Raw genomic sequence first — 21,355 nt, 5'->3', positions numbered from 1 at the left:
AAGCCCCCAATCTAAGCCCCACCAACTCACAATATCCCTATCCAGTGACAGCATCCTTGATAACTGAATCACACTTTTTAGACAGAGGGGGAATAGGTAGGTGTGAACTGGCTTCAGAAGTGGGATTTTCTGGCCGAAGATAATATTGAACACTTTGTTGTTTCTACCCATAGGAAAAACTTTTACATTGCAAAGTGTAGAATGACCAACAGGTTAACTTTAAAAGGATAGTGTATTTAAAATTGAAATAATGTGTACAATTCAGGTGAATACAGTTTAGAACAATAAGTGTAAATAATATAGACTGGTCAATAGTATCAAAGTTGGGCTTATAACATTGTAGTTATTGTTTTCCATAGCAAATCTTTCTAGGAAGCCATTTGCATGCCAAGTTGATCCTGTATACATATGCTCTGCACACATAAAGAAAGGAATATGTACAATGTATATACTGACCGTATATATCCAGTGAGTTTGGGTCCACATGGTACTGGTCAAAAATGTAGGGTCTTGAGTTGTTAGCTTTGGAAGTCAGAACACGATTAAGTGCTGCCCTTACAGAGGATACTGTGACGTATTTATTATTTGAGTTAGGGACATCCAAGATTACCCAGAAGAAGACTTTCAAACCCTTTCTAAAGAAGTAAAACATGGATATTGGTAATATTATCCATGGTAATTCTACATGTATATACTATATATAAGTAGAAAAAAGAAAGGAAAAATAAAATCAGAACATATTTTAAGAGAAGCTAGGACATTTCAAACTTGTATGTGCAGTCAAATAAAGAAAGACTTCAAACAGGTTCAGTGACTCTACAGAACTGGCTCCTACACAACAAAATTTTTCTTGATGACCAGCCAACAGTAACTCAAACCTTAGAAATACAGAAAGAAGCACTGGACTAAGTTCATTTTAATTCCTGATAAAGAAATTATATAAAAACGTCCAGCACCTTTCAAGGGCAATGCACCACTGTCCCTTTATCAGGGTTCAACACAGGATAAAACCTTATCAACTGTTGCATTATTACTTCAAGATGAGAGTTTATTATATATTCTGATATACTGTAGGACTGTGAGGTCACTGTCCACTGTCCATCCAAGTTGTATCCTGTGTTGAGCCCTGATAAAGCCCCACTCCAATAGTTTTGTCCCCAAAATGCATTGATTGTTTTTTTATGAATTATTTACCAACAATTAAAATGATCTTGCACTTTTTCACCATTTTTTGGTGGTATGGTGCTCCTTCCTGTATTTCTCAGTAAAATAACATAGTTCTCAGCTCTTTAAAATATCCTATTTGGCTAACTTCATATTTCATTACATTGACATACACTACCCAGTTTTATCTAAATTTCACTAGGGACCCAGTTGTAAAGCAGAAGCATAGCTTTAACATGGACATACAGCTCCATAAATAAAACAGGCACATTTTAAGAGCAAATGAATTTGCATTACAAGTGCATTTACTCTAAAGCAAGCAAAGTCTAATTGATATTAATAAATTAATGAACAAAGTGACAGTCGGAGAGGCAAGTTACATAACCTGTCAAAATCATGTGAATGGCCTCTTCAACTATCCTGATTTCCATGGCACTGTCCTGGGATTTAAATCCCAGAATCTTGCAAACTCACCCCAGACCAGGGTGCCAGTGGCACTCTCTACACTGGGTTGTATGTTACATACTCTTGATCTTTGCGGTCTATATGCCATATACTCCTGTTTCCTACACTCTGTAAGCTGTACTTGTTGCTCATTTGCTGCCAGGTATTTTAACTAAGCTCTTTTTTAAGGTAGGCTCAGACAGAAAAGCATATGTAATTGGAGAGTTTGTAAAAATTACATTTCTTCCTATAGTTTATTGGTGTCTATAAGGACTAGTTTACACTGGCATTGAAAGCAGGCATTTGAGGGGCGTTTTTAACGCTCCTCAAAAATCTATGCAAATGATACTATGGACGGCACACAGAGCTGTTCACATTATCAAAACTTGAAGCGTTAGCATCGCGTCGCTTCAAAATTGAAGCCTCATGTTGGGTCAGGAGGCATTTGAAGCCTTTCAATGCCTCCTATTCAAGTCTATGGTGATGCTCCACAAATGCTCTTGCAGGTGTTTGCAGGGCATTTGTGTAACGCCCATACTAAAGCTCATTAATGCCTGTCTAAAACCCATATTAAAGCTCATTAATGCCTTTTGAATGCCCATACTGCCTGTCTAACGCCCATACTAAAGCTCATTAATGCCTTTTGAATGCCCATACTGCCTGTCTAAAGCCCATACTAAAGCTCATTAATGCCTGTCTAATGCCCATACTAAAGCTATAGGAGCATTTGGTAAGCGTTAGAAATGTAGTGAAGTGTGAACAAGCCATAAAACTCCCACTTGTGGCACAGTAATTATGAAAGCATTGTGTTTACATTCACTTCTACAGTGTGATCTTATGTGTCATTCTGTAGAAACTTTGGTAGCACAGGAGCTCATTGTTTGAGTTCCTGGGCTTAGCGCTGGACCTGGCCATCTCTGACAGCTGACAGTTCCAGCTTTAACGTGGGGGTGGGGGCCCAGAGGCACTGCTGAGTCTGGGCACTGTATTTAACTGCTTTTCCACTGCCCTATAGCAGAAATACTGCTACAGGGTGGCAGGGGTGTGCAAAATCATGTATATAGACATGATTTTGCACAGCAGAGCCATACAAAACCATACAAAGCAATGTGCTTATAGTGGAAATCACACACACAGTCACATAGTAAAACGCACACAGTTAACCCTTTGATCACCCCAGACGTTAACCCCTTCATGCTCAGTGTCATTAGTACAGTGTCAGTGCTGTTTATTAGCACTGATCACTGTATTGGTGTCACTGGGGATGTCAGTGACACCAAGTCAGTTCCCCCCAGTGTCAGAATGCCCGCCGCAGTCCCGCTATAAGTCACTGATCACCGCCATTACTAGCAAAAAAAAAAACTACGGTAATTCCAGTATATATACCGCCATTTGTAAATGCTATAGCTTTCACGTAAACCATATTATAAATATTGGGATTTTTTTTTTTTAGCAAAGACATGTAGCAAAATACATTTTGCCGTAAATTTATGACGAAATTTGATTTTTACTATTTTTTTTATTGGACATGTTTAATAGCAAGAAGTCAAAAATATTGTTTTTTTCTCAAAATTGTAGGTCTTTTATTGTTTATAGAGCAAAAAATAAAAAACGCACAGGTGATCAAATACCACTGCTCTATTTGTGGGGAAAAAAGATTTATTTTGTGTTCAGTGTTGCATGACCGCGCAATTATCCGTTAAAGTAACACAGCGCCGTATCACAAAAAATGGCCTGGTCAGGAAGGGGGGTAAATGGTCGCTGGGACAAATAATCTCTGTAACTGTGTTGTTTTAAAATGGAATGCCCAGAACTCTGGTGATTAAACTATTCCCTATTCTAGCCAAAACAATGAAACATTTTGGCTATAGATAAACTTTAGGCACTGGAAATGGGTTGTATGTAATGTCGTAGTATTGGTGGTTCCTAAATCCAAAGATCCATAAACAGCAAGGGATCTTTATCTGGTACCTTCCTTGATTTATTTTATATGCTGAATTATTTTCCAAAAATAAAATGAAGTACAGATATTTGAATAGTTATTTGTTGTGTGGGGATTTTGTAGAGGTGTGCATCTTTTTTTAAGGCTGCTTTCTTTGTTGGCGCATTTGCTAAATGTTAACTTTGCAGCAGAAAATTTAAAAATGTTGATGTAACGATAACCTTCAGTGTCTTTTTTTTTAATCTTACCCAAAAGCATAAACTTTGCTTGTATTGTGATAGACAGCCAACTCAGAGGACAAGACAAGACCAGAGACCTGAAAAGAGAGTATATGATGAAACAAACCATTACTGTAACTGTAGTGTACAAACATCTGGGCTTCTTATATGAAGGATATTGTTCTAACTGAACACTTGATAAATACTTGCAGTTTTTTTGTGGTGTGCAGCAGGCATTTAATAAGCATACTCAGGGTGCTAGAAAAACATTCTTTTTAGACACCCCTAAATAGAAAGCCAGAAAATAAGTAATTACTAAACCTCCTCTTCTGGGAGAGAAGGGTCTGGGTAATATGAAGTAGTTTATTATTCTAGACCAGGGGTTCTTAACCTGGTGTCCATGGACCCATAGAGTGGAACTCTAGTCAGAAAATTACTTATATACCGGAAAATGTTAACAATAAGTTTCTGTTAATAAGTATACTGTTTAAAATCCAGTAAGGCACTTTCTCACCCTGCACTGCACATGCTCATTTGCTGTCTGTTCTCAGCACTGTGCCTAAAATCAGAGCCACCAGAAGCAGATCAGATGATAGCTTGAAGATTTACTGCTGCTGAAGAGGGAAGAAAGCAACAGTAATGAAATAGACTGTGCCGAGGGAACACAGATTAAGGAGGGAGAAAAGAAAAGCAGGAGAGGTGACAGGGCAAACTCTGCTGCCAGGGAAACACGAAAGAGTTAAACGTACAAGAAGAGTGTCTAATCTCTCTTATTCCCTCCTTTCTTCTTCAACAGCAGCTGGTAAACTGCAGCACTGTAAATCTCCTCTCCAGCTAAGCCAAGACATACACTCAAGGCTGGAAATATACATATTTTAACCACTTGCCTACAAGGCACTTATACCCCCTTCCTTACCAGGCCAATTTTCAGCTTTCAGTTCTGTCGCACTTTGAATGACAATTGCGCGGTCATGCAAGATTGTACCCATATGAAATTTTTATCATTTTTTTCTAATAAATAGAGCTTTCTTTTGGTGGTGTTTAATCGTTGCTGGGTGTTTTATTTTTTGCGCTATTAACAAAAAAATTGCAAAAAAAAAAAGTTTCTGTGTTTCTATTATAAAATGTTGCAAACAGGTAATTTTTCTCCTTCACTGATGTGCATTGATGAGGCAGCAGTGATGGGCACTGATAGGCAGCACTGAAGGGCACTGATAGGCAGCACTAATGAGGTGGCACTGACAGGCGGCACTGATGATGGGTACTGATAGTCGGCACTGATAGGCATCACTGATAGGTGGCACTGCTAGGCAGCACTGATGATGGGTACTGATAGTCAGCACTGATAGGCATCACTGACTGGCGTCACTGCTGGGCCGTCATTCGGCTATCTGCGGTCGGCAACTGGTTAATTGAAGAAAGTGACACTTAGTTTTTGAGACTGTGGAGGGGGAGGGGGGGGAAGTTTCCATTGAAGAAGTGACTGCTATGGGCAAAATGGTGGCTTCCAGAAAGAAGAAACAGAAGCAATGCTGGAGGCAAGTTACAGCACACGCTAACTTTGGTAGTATAATTAATAATGTGAAATGTCTGTTCTTTTGATAAAAAACATTCACTGTTATCAAACTGTTACGGGTAAAGTTCCGCTTTAGGTGGTTCATGGTTGGGTCTCAGGGGGTCTGTGAGGGTCATATAAATAATAACATTTGCATTTACTATACAGCCCCCCCCCCCCCCCCTCCTTGTCCCAATCAATAATTTCCCATTCAAAGAAATCAAAGAAAACATACCCCACCACTGCTTATAGCGCTGTTGAGGAAAGTGAAAAGACAGCACTGGACCCGCAGGTACATTTCTCTGGTATTGTTATCTTAAGATATTAATTTTGGCGTAAATGATCTGGTTCCTGGGCAGGTGGCTTCTGCACCCTATAGGATCTCCACAGTCTCCCCAGCTTGTAGTGTATTGCAAGAGGAGTTGAAATTGAAAGTGCCACACCACTGTTGAGAGGTCCAGATACAATTTTATTCCATTAAAGGTTATGGGTATAATTTGAGAAGTATCCAATGCATTTCGAGGGTCCAAGTGCCGCCTTCATCAGGGCTTTACAGCAATAAAGTGAATAGACCGGGAGTGAACTGGACATACAAAAATGGTATTTATTCCAGTGTTTGGCAGCGGCTCAAATTATATCCCTGACTTTTAATGGAATAAAGTTGTATCTGGACCTCTTAACAGTGGTGTGGCGCTTCAGTTTCAATTCTTCTTACAATACACTGCTGTTAGTGCTGTCCACTAAGCATCTCTTGGCTTGTTGGCCCATGTATACCATTTAAATTTATATCATTGTTCTCTGAACAACCACCATCTTATGTCACTTCCATAGTAGCAAGTACTAATTCTCATTTTCTAGTAGTAGTAGTAGTAGTAGTAGTAGTAGGTTTGAGCATAAGTAAAACTGCTTTAATTTGCACAATGATTGTATTTCATTTTTGTAATGAGTGGTTATTACTTTTTTGCAAGAAAAAGAGCAAGTTTTTCGTTAGGATTGTTTACTTTATTCAAACTTTGTGTAGGTCATATATGTATGAAGCAATCAATTTTCAATGAAAGTACATACTGTATAATCACTGCATGCAATGTTGTGTTTATTGTGAATTGTGAATATTTTTGGGGATTGGGTCCATAGCTTTCATCAGATTATTAAAGGGGTCCGTGAATCAAAAAAGGTTAAGAACCACTGCTCTAACCGCTTGCCGATTGCATCAATTAGATGTATGGAGGCAAAGCGGCTTCCCTGCGCTGAATTACATATCTAATATGTGGTCCAGCTATACCAGGTAGGAGTGTGCCCATTGCGTTGTGATTAGTTACAGCACAAGCTGATCAGTGGGTCCCAGCCAATGATTGATGGCCAGGACCCATCGATCAGCAAAACAGATGACAACACAGAGCCCTGGGAATGTAAACACTGTCAGGGGATGTGCCTGTTTTTTCTTCCCTACAAAGCAGGGAAAAAAATTGGTACATCATTTAGTAAAAGCACTACATAGTAACCACACCAAGCACTGTTCGGCACACAGCTGACCCTTTGATCGCCCCTAGATGTTAACTCCTTCCCATCCAGTGTCATTAGTACAGTATCAGTGTATATTGTTATCACTGATCACTGTACTAGTATCACTGTAGATGTCAGTCTCAGTTAGTTATGTCCCATGAAGTGTCAGATTACCTGCCGTACTATCACAGCCCACTATAAGTCGCTGATTGCTGATTACTAAATAAAAATGTAATTATATTTCACATAGTTTGTAGACACTATAACTTTCATGCAAACCAATCAATATACAGTTATTGGGATTTTTGTTTACCAAAGACGTGGCAGAATACCTTTTGGCCAAAATTTATGAAGAAATTTGATTTGTTAAATTTTTTCTATTGGATATGTTTTATTGCAGAAAGTAGTAAATATTGTTTTTTTTTTTTCAAAATGTCTTGGTCTTTTTTCGTTTTTATTGCAAACAGATGAAACACCCAGTTGTGATCCAATACCACCAGAAGAAAGCTCTGTTTATGTGAAAAAAAGATAAACATTTTGTTTGTGTACAGCATTGCATGACCGCACAATCGCCAGTTAAAGTAGCGCAGTGCCGCATTGAAAAAAAATGGCCTGGTCAGGAAGGGGGTAGAATCTTCTGCAGCTGAAGTGGCTAGACTATATAAAATGTATGAAAAATCAATAAAAACAAATGCCTAGCAATTACGTAAAGCACTCCTAATTGTTTAAAGGATAATATTAGTAACCTCTTAGTATTTATGAGCAGTTAATGACTGTCTGTGGCCCCATTTGTAAGATTTTCTCCCACTTCATGTTCAAGTGACAGGTGTCAGAACAGGAAGAGGAGAGAATCTTGCTCTATGAGAACACAGACATAATTTAAAATCAGACCAAAAAAACTCACAGGGGTTCATGGGCCTCATTTAATACCTTAGAGACAGTCTAACCCCCCCCCCCCTTACTCTATCCATAACTTATAAGTAGCCATAACTAATAAGTGAGAAAAGCTTTTAGTAGATGCTTGTGAGTCCTTTGCCATGGGCTAGCGATGATAATTAGTGATATTGTTAAAGATTGTTCTCCCAAAAGGGGTCATGGGGGAGAATTGTAACATAGGAGTAATGGTCTGGGCACAATGGCGGATCTGCAAGTACCCAAAAACACCTGTCAGGTAGATCAAATTTGTCTTTGAGTGTATTAAATGGTAGGAGTTTACGAGACCTGGGATCAACCAGATGCCCAAAGTGATAAAGATTCTGTGCCGACCAAGGGGAAGACATCGGAAACGTTAGGCTATCTGGCGCTCTAGGGTTGTACAAAAAAGCATTCATTAATGAGTCTTCAGATTTAAGAACATATTGCCGAGTCATTACATGCCATAAATTCCGGAGCTGAGCCATTGCCCCGAGTAAGTAAAAGATTTATTTTTAAAGCAGTATTAAACACAAAATGAAATCTTATTATTTTGCAGCTTATCATTTCTTAGATGTGGTGGCATTAGTTTTCTTTTTTAGGCTTTCTTTCTTTTATTTTTATTTAGTGATCTTGATAGTAAGTATGTTCTTTTTTTTCAAATTCGTTTTATTAAAGTATTCACATAAAGAGATACAAAACAAAGCCTATTGGGCATATCCAGACTAAATATATAAAATCTGTTATTAACTAACAATTAACCTGTCAACCAGTGCTTCTGGCACCCACTAATTCACAGACCAGTAGTTTAGCACAAAAAAAAAAAATATCCACCTCAAATCCCCCCAAAAAAACTGTTTTTCTGTAACTGCTTAAAAAATTTAGGGAATTTGGCTTCAGTCTGTTGTTGTATCTAAATTTGCCAGTACATCTAAAACTCCCCTCCCCCCAGACTAAAAATGTTGCCGTCTGTTGTGCCTCTTGGGCCCATTTCTCCCTTTGTAGGCAATCCAATTTGTTTTGGGTGGGGGGGCTTCCAATAAAGTGGAATTTTTATGGAAGGCCAGCTGTAAGTGGCAATGGGGCAGATCCCTCACCTTATTTAGTGTTTAATATGAGCAGTTTCACCACTTGCCGTCTGCCCTATAGCAGATTTACTGCTACAGGGCGGACTCCCTGCGCAAAATCACATATATATACATGATCCGCGCTCCTGCTGTGTTCCCATATGTGTGCCTCCCTGGCCCGGCGGTGCTGTGATTCAGTACAATCACCAGATCCAGGCCAATGTTGTTTGTCCTGAACCTGCTCGTTGGTTGTACTGAATAAGAACTCAACCTGTGCCTGTGTTTACAGAACACAGGCAGAGGAAATGATGCAATCTTCTCTCCTGGAGCCTATCGGTTCCAGAGAGAGAGAAAAGCACACCCATGTAAGTAAAAGCAGCACACTTTACACTAAAACAACTAGTTAGGTGTCATTTAACTCCCTATTTGCCCACCCAGTTAACCCGCTGCCCTGGCACCAATGTCTTTAGTACCGTGTACAGATTTTATTACTGATCACTGTATTAGGGTCACGGGCATCTTCAAATAGCATTAGCATCAGTTAGCATTCATCCCCTTTGATTGCCTGGAATTCTCTCACAGACATACTATAAACTTCCATTGCTAGTATAGTGTCTTAATGGATCAATATCTTTAATCAGATCAGAACTATACTAGCCTCCAAATAGTATAGTGTCCCCAAAAATGCAGAGTTATTAGGATCAGCCCTGACACCTGCCAACACCTGTGTTTAGTCCCCCCCCTCCTCTTCTCCAGCAAGTGCAGTGTCAGTAGATCACTTGTGAATTGATACATTACACACAAAACTGCAGCGTTAGCAAGATCAGGCCTGATCTCTGCTAGAGCTAGCAGGTACATTTTTCATAGTGGTTCAAGCAGTCCCTGACAGCCAGGTGCTCTTTTTGTGAGTCGCACCAGGTACCTATATATTTAGTGGCCAAAATGTCCAAAGAAAGGTACACTAGTGAAGAGGCCTACAGGATTCTAAGCATGTCAGATGAGAGTAAAGAGACAGCCTCACGGACAGAATCAGGCTCAGAATACAAACCTGTAGAGAGCAGCAGCACCCTGACAGATAGCTCAGTCGATGGAGAAGAGGTCCCTGCTAAGGTCAGACATACCCAACCCTGTGCCCAGGTTGCTAAGTGTTAGAATTGTATGATGATTCTCATATGCATCAGAGTGCTAGCAGTAGTGCCGCACTACCTTTTGGTGAACTGGCAAGCATCAGCAGCCTAGTACATCCTGGTCTTAGCACTGCAGTATCACTTGGTGTTGTGGAGAGTCCCATAAGTGCAGTACAAGCTAGTGCAGTGGCTAGCACAATTAGTGTCCTGCAGCCACCAAGAATTCAAACGCAGGCCCGTAGAGCCCATAGTGTCCTTTCGGATGTGCTTGCAAATTCTGATTGCCAGCCCACAAATTCTGCAGCACCCATATTTCCCCCATTCACTGCCCAACCCGGAAGTCTGGTGGAAATTAAATTACTCCCCTTGATTTTTTGGAGCTCTTTATCATGGAAGATCTGTATGGATTGATTGTGGACCAAAGCAATTTATACGCACAATTTATCGCCGCCAACCCAAGTTCAAACCTTGCCAGACAGTTTGCATGGAAACCTATTACGGTTTTTGAGTTTAAAATTTTTTGGGCCTAACTTTCAGCATGAGCATCACTAAAAGAATGAGTCATGGTCATATTGGTCCACAGACCCAATTAATCATATGTTCATGTTCTCTGCTGCCATCTGTCCTCAGGGTGACCCTAAATATGATAGGCTCCACAAAATTTGTCCCCTCGTAAATCACCTTAACCAGAAATTTGCAGATGTATATACGCCCCAACAAAGCATCCTTGTTGATGATTCCATTATTACTCTTTTCTGGCCGCCTTGCATTCAGTTTCTCCCCAGAAAGTGTGCCAGATATGGGGTCAAAATGTATAAACCCTGTGAGAGGACAACAGGTTATACATGTAATTTTCAGAATTATGAGGGACAAAATAGTCACATTGAGTCCCCCGGATGCCCAGACTACATAAGGAGCAGTGGCAAGATACCGTATATATTCGAGTATAAGGCGACCCGAATATAAGCCGAGGTACCTAATTTTACCACAAAAAACTGGGAAAAACTATTGACTCGAGTATAAGCCAAGGGTGGGAAATGAGGCACCCCATTATTGGTGTCAGTGGAATAGTGCCCCATCTTTGGTTTCAGTGGGAGGAATAGTGTCCCATCATTGGTGTCAGTGGGAGGAATAGTGTCCCAACATTGGTGTCAGTGGGAGGAATAGTATCCCATCATTCATGTCAGTGGGGGGGTGGAGGAATAGTGCCCCATCTTTGGTGTCAGTGGGGGGGAGGAAAAGTGCCCCATCGTTGGTGTCAGTGGGGGGGAGGAATAGTATCCCATGATTGGTGTCAGTGGGGGGTGGAATAGTGCTCCATGATTGGTGTCAGTGGGGGGTGAAATAGTGCCCCATCATTGGTGTCAGTGGGGGGGGAGGAATAGTGCCCAATCGTTGGTGTCAGTGGGGGGGAGGAAAAGTGCCCCATCGTTGGTGTCAGTGGGAGGAATAATGCCCCATCATTGGTATCAGTGACACCAATGATGGGGCACTATTCCTCCCACTGACACTTGCTGACCCCTGTTCCAGTATGGTGTTGCTGCAGCCAGCATATGTGGTTGCAGCAGCACCTAAGCACGGCACACTTACCTGCATCTCCTTCACTCGATTTTCGCGGGGCCGCTCAGCTCCGCCTCCTCACCGGTGATTGGCCGCCTGTGTGCCTTTCCTGAGCTACAGTTCTGGTGGCCAATCACCGGGGAGAAGGCGGAGCCGAGCAGCCGCGCGAACATCCAGTGGACGAACCGAATGAAGGAGCAGCCGCGCTGCCTGGACCGGATCGTCGTGGGGCCGGAGCCAGGTAAGAGACAGTACTGCCCACCCCTGTACTTAGTTTCCCTTCTGTTCTGTCCCCCTGCTAGACATCTGCAGACGTTGACTCGAGTATAAGCCGAGGGGGCCGTTTTTCAGCACAAAAAATGTGCTGAAAAACTCGGCTTATACTCGAGTATATACGGTAGTTTGGGACTTGGTGTCACTCTTGTTCTGTAAGGGGTACCACTTATATGTGGACAATATTTTTACAAGCCTGCCACTTTTTAGACACCTTTTTGATCTTGGAATTGGCTCATGTGGCACAGTGCAACCGTCGGGGCTCCCTCCAATGACTTGTAAATAACCTACTTAGAAAGGGGGAGAAAGCCTTGAGAAGTAATGATTTGCTCACAGTGAAGTGAAAGGACCTCTCTCTTCCATTTACGCAGACACAACAGTCCAAATTTACATGGCAACTGGTGTTGTTGACAAGCCCCTCTGTATCTGTGAATATAACCTTAACATGGTAGATGTGTACTTCAATGACCAAATGATGAAGCTGTACTTAGTTTTTGTACTTAGCCGCACAAAAAAGTGTCTGTATATTTATTTCAATTGACTCTGTACAACGCTTTTGTGCTTTACAAAACAACTGGACAAAGTGGATCCTTCCTTAAATTTCAGGAAGAGATCATCACAGTCCTTTTATATCCAGAAGGTGCTGTGGCCCAAACCCCCAACCCAGATGCAGTGAGCCGGCTGCATGGATGCATTTTCCTAATGCCATTCCTGGTACCCCAAAACAAAAGTCACTCCAAAAAAGATGTAGTGTCTCTACCAGACACTGAATTAAATGTGGCACCCTCTTTTTTTTGTCCCTCCTGTCCTGGCCAACCCAGTCTCTGCCTCAAGGACTGCTTCCGTCCCTACCACACACTAGTAGACTTTTAGGATACAGTACAGCACAGTCTATGGTACACATTTACACAGAGTCTCAAAAGATGTTAGGTAGTCAGGAAACTGGCTATCACATTTTGAGAGACCCTAAAATTACAGTCTAGAAAGTTTAGTTTTTTAGGTTACAAAAATATAAAAAAAAGAAAAAAATGTAAAAATAAAAAAACATTAAAAAAGTAACAATAAATAAATAAAAAAAAGCCAAAACTAGTTGTCATTTTATTGAGGTATTATTCTGTTTTTAATGTGTTTTATTGTTAACTGTTGTTTGCTTTGCAGGGAAGCCATTCAGCTGCAGCACTGATCAGTTTATTTTGAGAGCCTCAAGGTGTGCTCTCAGAATGTACATCAGTGTGTGCAGTGCCACTGGAAGAGATTTCTCATCCGCAGTTAAAAAAAAAGAACATATATGTTCAAGCACGGGGGCCGAGGTGGTCAGTTGGCAGTTCACTCCTATGTTTCGCATATATTTTTTAAATTTTTTTGGGCAGAAAAGAACATTTTCATTTTCTTTCTTCATTTTCCAAAAACTTGTGGCAACAAATGAGATCTGCACAATACTCACCATGTAGCAAATACCTTGGAGTGTCTACTTCCCAAAAAGGGGTTGGAGAAACTATTCTGGCATTTCAGGACCTCCGAAACTGTGATCAGTAGTCAGGAAGTGTAATTAAGCAATAAAGCCCTTTAAAAGCCTGACGGTGCTTATTGGATTTTGGGCTCCTGTATGCGGTTAGGCTCCCAAAAGGTTTCACACATGTGGTATTACTATACTCGGGAGAAGTAGCAAAATATATTTTGGAATGTAATTCGTTTAAGTGACAACTTTGTGTAAAAAAAAAAAAATATATGTTTTGTCATATTCCAAAAACGTGGCAAAAAATAAAATCTTCCATTGACTCAACATGCCTCTCACTAAATAGATTGGGGTGTCTACTTTCCAAAAAGTGGTCATTTGGGGTAGGGAGTTTTTGGTATCCTTTCAGAGCCTCTGAAATTATGATAGGTAGTGAGGAAGTGAAATGAGGAAATGAGGCACCTTCAGGCTTTCAAATGGGTCATTGGATTTTGGGCTTGTATGCAGCTAGGGTCCCAAAAAGTCTCACACATATGGTATCCCCATACTCTGGAGAAGTAGCAGAATACATTTTGGGGTGTAATTCCACATATACCCATGAAATGTGTGAGCAATATGTTATTTAAGTGACAATTTTGTGTAAAAAAAAAAAAATATATATTTTCTAAAAACGTATGGAAAAAATGAAATCTTCCATGGACTCAACATGTCTCTCAGCAAACAGCTTAGGGTATCTTCTTTCTGAAAAAGGATCATTTGGGGGGTGTTAGTAATGCCCTGGAATCTTAGCACATCAAGAAATGTGATAGGCAGTCAGAAAGTAAAAGCTGCGTAAATTCCAGTATCTATACCATAGTTTGTAGGCGCTATAACTTTTCACGCAAAGCAATCAATATACTGGGATATATATGGGAAATATTGGGATTTCTTTTACCAAAGGCATGTAGAAGAATACATTTTGGTTTAAATTTATGAAGGAACTTGAGTTTATTGGATATTTTTTATAACAGAAAGTAGAGAATATTGGGTTTTTGGTTAATAATTTTTGGTCTTTTTTTGTTTATATTCCAAAAAATAAAAAACCCAGTGGTGGTCAAATACCACCAAAAGAAAGCTCTATTTGTGTGAAAAAAAAATATAAATTGCATTTGAGTACAGTGTTGCATGACTGTGCAATTACCAGTTAAAGTAGCACAATGCCGAATAGCAAAAATTACCAGGACATGAAGGGGGGTAAATCTGCTGATTTGCATAGTGCCATAGCAATATCAAATTACAACAATTGACGTAGACCTATAATCAAATGTTAGCATATAGGTATAACAACAGCAGTGCAGAAATTAATACATTTCTAATAAAAGAATGGCTGAAATACTCACCTTTCCCAGGGAAAATGCTTGTCCAGTGCTGGTCATATATCTGAAGGTCTAGGGCACTTGGATTGGACACATGGATAGGTCTTCACACATATGGCCAGCACTGTATTAAATCTTGAGTAGCATTTTTCTAGGAGAAACAGAAATGTTAGCCGTTCTTTTAATTCAGTTTAGCCAGTCCTGTGAGCTAGACACCTATGCCAGACAGCATAGCGTTCTACTGCAGTCCTATAGTGCGAGGATGCTGAGGACCAACTCACAACCCAGAACATTGGAGAAAGGAGAAGAGTGCCAGTTGCCATGGGTGCAAGAGATGAGGTAAGTTTAATTGCTTTTTTTGTTCTTCCTTAATAAATACGAGCATTAACCCTTTCCTTGTGGGGGAGGGGGTGAGGCCTACTGCAAAGGATGAATTTTTATTATAGATAAAATACTTGAAGTTCAGATTTAAGATTTGATTCCTGGTTAGCACTATGGGTTACTGCACTTTGCTCTGCCTTATTAAATAAGCTCAATGAAAGCTCACAAAATAATTTTTTTGTATTGATTTCTTTTGATACCAGTTTTTCCAGATGTGTGGCTTCTTTTTTGAACGTGTTGCTCTCCGGATTTGTGAGGTCTCGGGTGAGGTCATAATTGATAATGTTCAGGTGACAAGCGTAGACTTTATTAGTTCTCAGCTCTGGCTTGAAATCCACCTCTGTAATAAGCAAGGCACATTGACACATAGGAGTGAGAATCAAGGGCAATGAAGACAATTCCTTGACAGTACATACATTTTTAACATGACAAATGACACTAGCTGACACTCATTATAATCTCTAACCTTTTATACACCTCTTTACAGCATAAATAGATTTTTTTATTTTCCCTTTTTATGAATTGCCTTTTGATTTAATGAAGTTATCTGATCATTGTATGTGCCATCAATTACAATTGCTTATTATTGTTTTTTGCTCCTATTCTTCATGTGATTGTTAATGTAATCCTTGTTAAACTACAGCTTATTGAGACTCAGCTCTTTCCAAAAAAAACCCAGTGCACATCAAATTCATTGATCATAAAATGGAACTGCTGAGAGGAAACCTGTTGAGTCACAATGCAAAAAGTGTTCAAAGTGCAGTAGACATACGCAATTCAGTTTGTTTTGAAAATTTCATTTTCGGAGATTCAGATGTATCCAAATTTCTGGAATGGATATTGTAATGAATCTGAACGAATCTGAAAACAGTTATAATGAAATTTTCAGATTCATTTGGATCATTCAGATTCATTGAAAAGATTCAGTTGTTAAGAAGCAGTTGGCCACTGCAGCCTTAACAACCATGACTCACCTGTGGTCAGCGGGATCCCCCACTGTAACAGAATGTAAACAAAAGAAGTGCTGATTACATTTTTTTTTTAAATGTGCTATTCTGAATGAAATGAAAGCCCATGATATGAAATAAATTCCAAAAACGAATTAGTCAATTAACAAATGGATCCTAAAATGAATGCTTCAATTACCGAATTGATCCAAAAACAAAATGAAACAAAATTTCCCGGTGTACACATGTCCAGTTTAATGTTGTGTGCTTTAGCCCAGCAGCTATTCTGAGAAAGCCTAAAATAAGAGATTAAAATAATATTCTCGTGCCAAAATGTTGTCTTTAAAAAACTGGAGAGTATATTTATAGCTTTAAAAATTGTCTTCCTGCATATAATGGCACCTGACGCTTTGTGAGGAATCACTGGAGCCGTAATATGTCTAAAGTTTCTTCCACCAACATGACATTTGAACCTTCACATGTTAACTGATTTGAGGCATGCACCACTCTTCTGCTACCATACAGGCTGCACATAGTTAAAAATAGTTAAGCTACATCTCTAAATGCTCTAAATTGAAACTTAAATCTTTGCCTCTGTAATGAGATACCATAGTAAGTTATGTATTTTACCTACCTAGGAGGAACCAGGTCATTCCTGATGCTACAAAAATAATAATGGACATTTTAACTGATCTAAGCTATGCACCTCTCTTCTGCTACCATACAGGCTGCACATAGATATAGTAGCAAAAATACAGAATTTATTCATTTGTATTTATCAGTAATTATGTAACATTCTGTCACATTATATTTATTTATAACTTATCTAACATTTTGCTTTATGTCTATTCTGTTTATGGTCTGAAATTTTGATTTTCTGTGACCCAGGTCTTAGCAGCAAGGGATTCCTTGTATGTTCCCTGAGTTGCTAGTAATACATGGCCTATTTGAGGTCAGTGATATGGATTTTGAAATAAAGGGTTAATACTGTTTTTATAACATGTGCTAACGCAATAGACCAAAATGGCAAGATGAAAACATACCCTTGGATACTTTCAAATGAGCTTCAGAGTCAGATGCCTTAGTAAAAGCAGTTGTGAGTCTATAGGCCACAGTATTATGATACTGAAACACTGACAGATGTTTGTAGCTTTTGTTGGTTGGAAGAGCTTTTGCTATATCTGTCGTACACCCACAGCAATATATCAGAGTATGTGTGTGTGTGTGAGGGAGCTTTAAAAATGAGGTGGAGCATGCCCAATTCAATAGATACGAGTTGTATTCTGTTTCTGGTTTTACTTTTTTAACAACAGTCAGAGATGCTAGACTTGGCTGGGATGATAGTGAGATCTGAGTAGCCACAAACTATGTTGTAGGAATGGGAAAGGCACACTGAACACAGTGCCACCCCAATTTCGCTAAAGTTTCACAAGTCTGCAACAAAAAACAATCAGACATAAATCTCATATCTGTTGTTGGCAGCCAAAGTAGGTGATACATTTGATGAATTACAGTCCAGCTGAAAGCACATATGATAGAGCACAGGCCAACTAAGCAGGAATGCAGCAGGTAATTAACTTCCACTAGCAGGCTATGCAAGAGACTTAGGCCTGTTGTAACCAATCTAGGATCAATACATGCCTGTGAGGCTGTTTTTTTTTTTTTTAATTTTTACCTAAAACTGAACAGCCAGGACCAAACTTTATACATAATTTGTGCTGTGATGGAGTTACATAAAGAATGATTAGACAAATGTATAGCAAGATACCAGTCAAGTACACTACAAGGTTGAGAAGGCTAATGCAACACAATAGATCTTCTAAGAGAAATACACAAGATCAATGTCATGTTTGGTCTCTAACAAATTCTAATTTCATGCTATTAAAATATATTGGTTGTTAAATTGTGAAACATTTTCAGATGAAATCATAATATGCTGGAGTAATCATATGATGCTGGAGCTAATATGCTGTAGCAAATTTGGAGCTAGAGCATAATAACATTCTGCAGCCCACCTACTTCACACTTCTTAGTCAGTTTGATTACGTGTAATTAGATATGCTGGTACAGCTGGCAATTCTTAGCTCTCATTTGATGCTGAGAGTCACTTAATTTGGTACTGAGTGTCTTACTGGGAGACACCCAAGTATTTTTTACTTGTAATCCCTTTTATTTTACTGTTGCCTATGTCTGCTTTGTAATATATTTTATATAAAATATTTTTTGCACTGTTTTCTTTTTATTGAAACAATATTTTACAATATAGTTAAGCTAAATATCTGCATGCTCTAAATAGACACTAAAGAACTTTGCCTCTGTAATGCGCTACAATAGTAAACTCTGTATTTTACCTACCTAGGAGGAACCAGGTCATTCCTGCAGCTACAATAATAATGACGATTATCCACAGAGGTGCACATCTCAACCAGTCTCTGGATGGCCACATACGGTTCACAGGCTGCACTAGAGACTCTACATCCTGAAAGAGAAAAAACTGTATAACAGCTCAGCCACCACAACATACACTAAAAAATGACATAGTGCTAGTGAGCAATGAATGAAAGTGGAAACAAAAAGGGAACAGAAGGTGAGTGACCTTTGGTAAGTATTGGTTGTAAAAAGTATTGCTTAGCTGTCTTGCATTAGGACTAGCTTTCCTTAGCATGTAGAAGCAGTCTGGTATTGGTGGTCAATGGAGAAAGAAATACCCCAGCATCATTGATCAGCGGGAGGCCCTGCGGGGGAGACTGCAGCAGGCTAATGACATCATCTCAGCCAAGTAAAGTCACGGAACTGGAGCTTTGTAATAATAAAATGTAATTTTTAACAATGTATGTACAGTATATTGTGACATGTCCTGAATTTGGCCACACAAGATGCAGGCTTGTAAAATTTTTTAAAGTCCCACTTAAACCATGTGCACTGCACCACTTCTTAAAGTGGAGCTTTACCAAAAACAGAAAAATGGGTGGACCGGCAGAAATTTGTCAATGCCAAAACTGACTGCACTCCCCCAATTAAAGTCTCCAGTGATCAAGACCCAGAAGTCAGCCACCCAAATATCTCAGTGGCCTTTGGGATGCTCCGGGAGGTCTCATTGCTGGATCCAAGGTGAGTATAGTTCTGCTTTAAAGCCTTATTTCAGACTTTTTTGTAAAAAGAAGTTTTAACCCTTCCTTACTTAATATTTTGTCTGTGCCCCTGTTGGGAAGAAATTAGAGTAAATAGCAGATTAAAAAGCTGACAGAGTTCTTTATCTCTGCCCCTGCCGTGGCTGATGCAGACAGTGCTAAAAGTGATGACACTATGAACTACTGGGTGTCCAGGCTGGACCACTGACCGGAGCTTGCACAGCGTGCTCTGCAGCTTCATGCTTTCCTTACAATCAGTGTGCTGTCTGAGAGAACCTCCAGCATAGCAGGTAATTTTGTAATGGAGAGACAGATCTGGCTGTCCCTTGACACTGTGAACCAGACCACTTTCACAAAAAAGGAAGGAGTCCTGAATTACAAATGATTTCAAAACTTCTGCAGCGGATGCTACTGACTAAAGTTTTCCTTGTAATCAGGCTGAAAAAGCAAGCTACACTACATCACTACCTACTTCTGCCACTGTTGAAGGCCTGGCTCTATTACCAGCCCCTGTCACCTCTCCTAGCCTGCTGCTGTCACTATTACCAACTCATATCACCTCTCCTGCTGCTGCCACTGTTACAGCTCCTGCCTTCTCTCTTGGACTGCCACCATTACCAGTTCATGCCACATCTGATGGACTGCCACTATTACCAGCTCCTGACATTGCCACCTCTACAGGCCTGCCACCATTACAATGCAGCCTCTCCTGCCTATTCTGGTGCTCTGGCAATGTCAAATTTGCCACAACTGGGCCTCAGCTGCAAAATTTTAAATATTTGTTGCACGTTAAATCTTGATTTGTGTGTCTCCTAGTTTGTTGCCTATTGCAAAAATAATGTGGCTGTTATCTCTCTAAGGCTAGGTTCACATACGTGCGGGTGGTGCCGCTGCGGACCCGCACAAAAATCCATGCAGCCGCACCACCCACACAGAAGAATGCGGACCCAAGGTGGGTACCATTAATTATAATGGCACGCCGCCTGCACTGGAAATCGTAACCGTACTGGGAACCGAGGCTGCGTTTTAAGAATAAGTGCAGGGACTTCTTCCCTGTGTGTCCCGGGGGAAAGGGAGTCATTCAAATGAATGGGCTCTTGTGCCCGTGCAAAAAGCGGACTGCAGGAATGCAGATATGTGAACCAGGGGTAAATTAATACCCTCTAATATGTATTTCAATATAAAACTGCCTTGTCTCTCTCTCTCTTATATTTTGGTGAAAATCAAACTGCTTACATAACCTCCAAGGAATAAACTATTATCTCAGAAATAAAACACTGAATTTTTTGTAATAAAAACTGCTTCATCTTTACTACTTACATTGTGGCCTAATCAAAGTGCTTAAATGCTCTCCAGCAAATGTTCAATATTTTTGGCTATTGTTCCCAAAATAATATGCTGTAATTTTATTTCATGATAAAAACTGCCTTTGCCTCACCCTATAATAATATGCCTCATGAAAGGGGAAGGGTCCCTGCATCTTTCCAGAAATTGCAGCCCGCATTGTGAACCGTGATTTGTGTGTGGGTAGTTGCAGCTGCTGGACGAAGTGCAGGTCCCGCAGCAGCTTCCACCCGCACTAGTGTGAATCAAGCCTAAAACCTGCCTCTTCACTCTCTTTTACATTACAGACAATTAAGCTGCTGACATACTCTCCAGCCATTGTACTATATGTGTGCCTTTTGTCTTCTAAATAATATACGCTAATTTATGTTTTATGATAAAACTGCTTCATCTCTTGAATCTGAAGTTGGGGTTTTGAAGTGTTTTTTGCACTCGGTTTTGACATTTTATTAAACTTTTAAAACATTGCAGTGTGGTCCTGTGAAAAAAAGAAGCTTAAAAACTATACCATAAAACTGTTTTGCTACTCGCCAGTTAAAGTTGAGGGCTGTAGCTTTAATTTTTAAGCGTACATTTTTCTATAGCTTTAACCACTTCCTGTCCAGACACTTTTACCCCCTTCCAGTCCAGGACAATTTTCAGCTTTCAGTGCTATCACACTTTGAATGACAATTGCACGGTCATGCAACACTGTAGCCATATGAATTTTTTAGCTTTTTTTTAGACAGATAAAGCTCTATTTTGGTGATATTTATTCACCACTGGGATTTTTATTTGTTTTGCTATGTAAATTAAAAAGTCCAAAAATTTTGAAAAAAAGTGTTTTTCTTATAAAATTTTGCAAATAAATATTATTTCATCATAAATCTTGGCCAAAATTTTTTCCGTTATAATTTTAGTAAAAAAAAAAAAATAACCCAAATTAGTTTATAAACAAAAATTATAATTTTTAAACATTTTTTTAAAATTTTTTTTT

At 39.6% G+C, this 21,355-nt stretch overlaps 1 protein-coding gene across 2 annotated transcripts in view; it reads right to left on the bottom strand.

Moving 5' to 3' along the window:
* The window catches only part of TMPRSS6 (transmembrane serine protease 6), a 182,325-nt gene that overhangs the window by 142,803 nt on the left and 18,167 nt on the right, over positions 1-21,355 (bottom strand). For both annotated transcript variants that reach the window (XM_089681942.1, XM_089681943.1), the window contains exons 2-5: positions 18,260-18,383; positions 15,158-15,297; positions 3,799-3,866; positions 457-635 (exon numbers count right to left, since the gene is read on the bottom strand). In XM_089681942.1, coding sequence (XP_089538068.1) covers positions 457-635; positions 3,799-3,866; positions 15,158-15,297; positions 18,260-18,383 — 511 coding nt within the window. The remainder of the gene's footprint in view (positions 1-456; positions 636-3,798; positions 3,867-15,157; positions 15,298-18,259; positions 18,384-21,355) is intronic.

The sequence above is a fragment of the Staurois parvus genome, unplaced genomic scaffold, assembly GCF_062004578.1.
Source record: "Staurois parvus isolate SC_StPar_1 unplaced genomic scaffold, SC_StPar_1.0 ptg000282l, whole genome shotgun sequence".
NCBI classification, from domain to species: domain Eukaryota; kingdom Metazoa; phylum Chordata; class Amphibia; order Anura; family Ranidae; genus Staurois; species Staurois parvus.
Note: the sequence above shows the minus strand (reverse complement) of the source record. Positions and strands in the feature narration are given on the sequence as shown.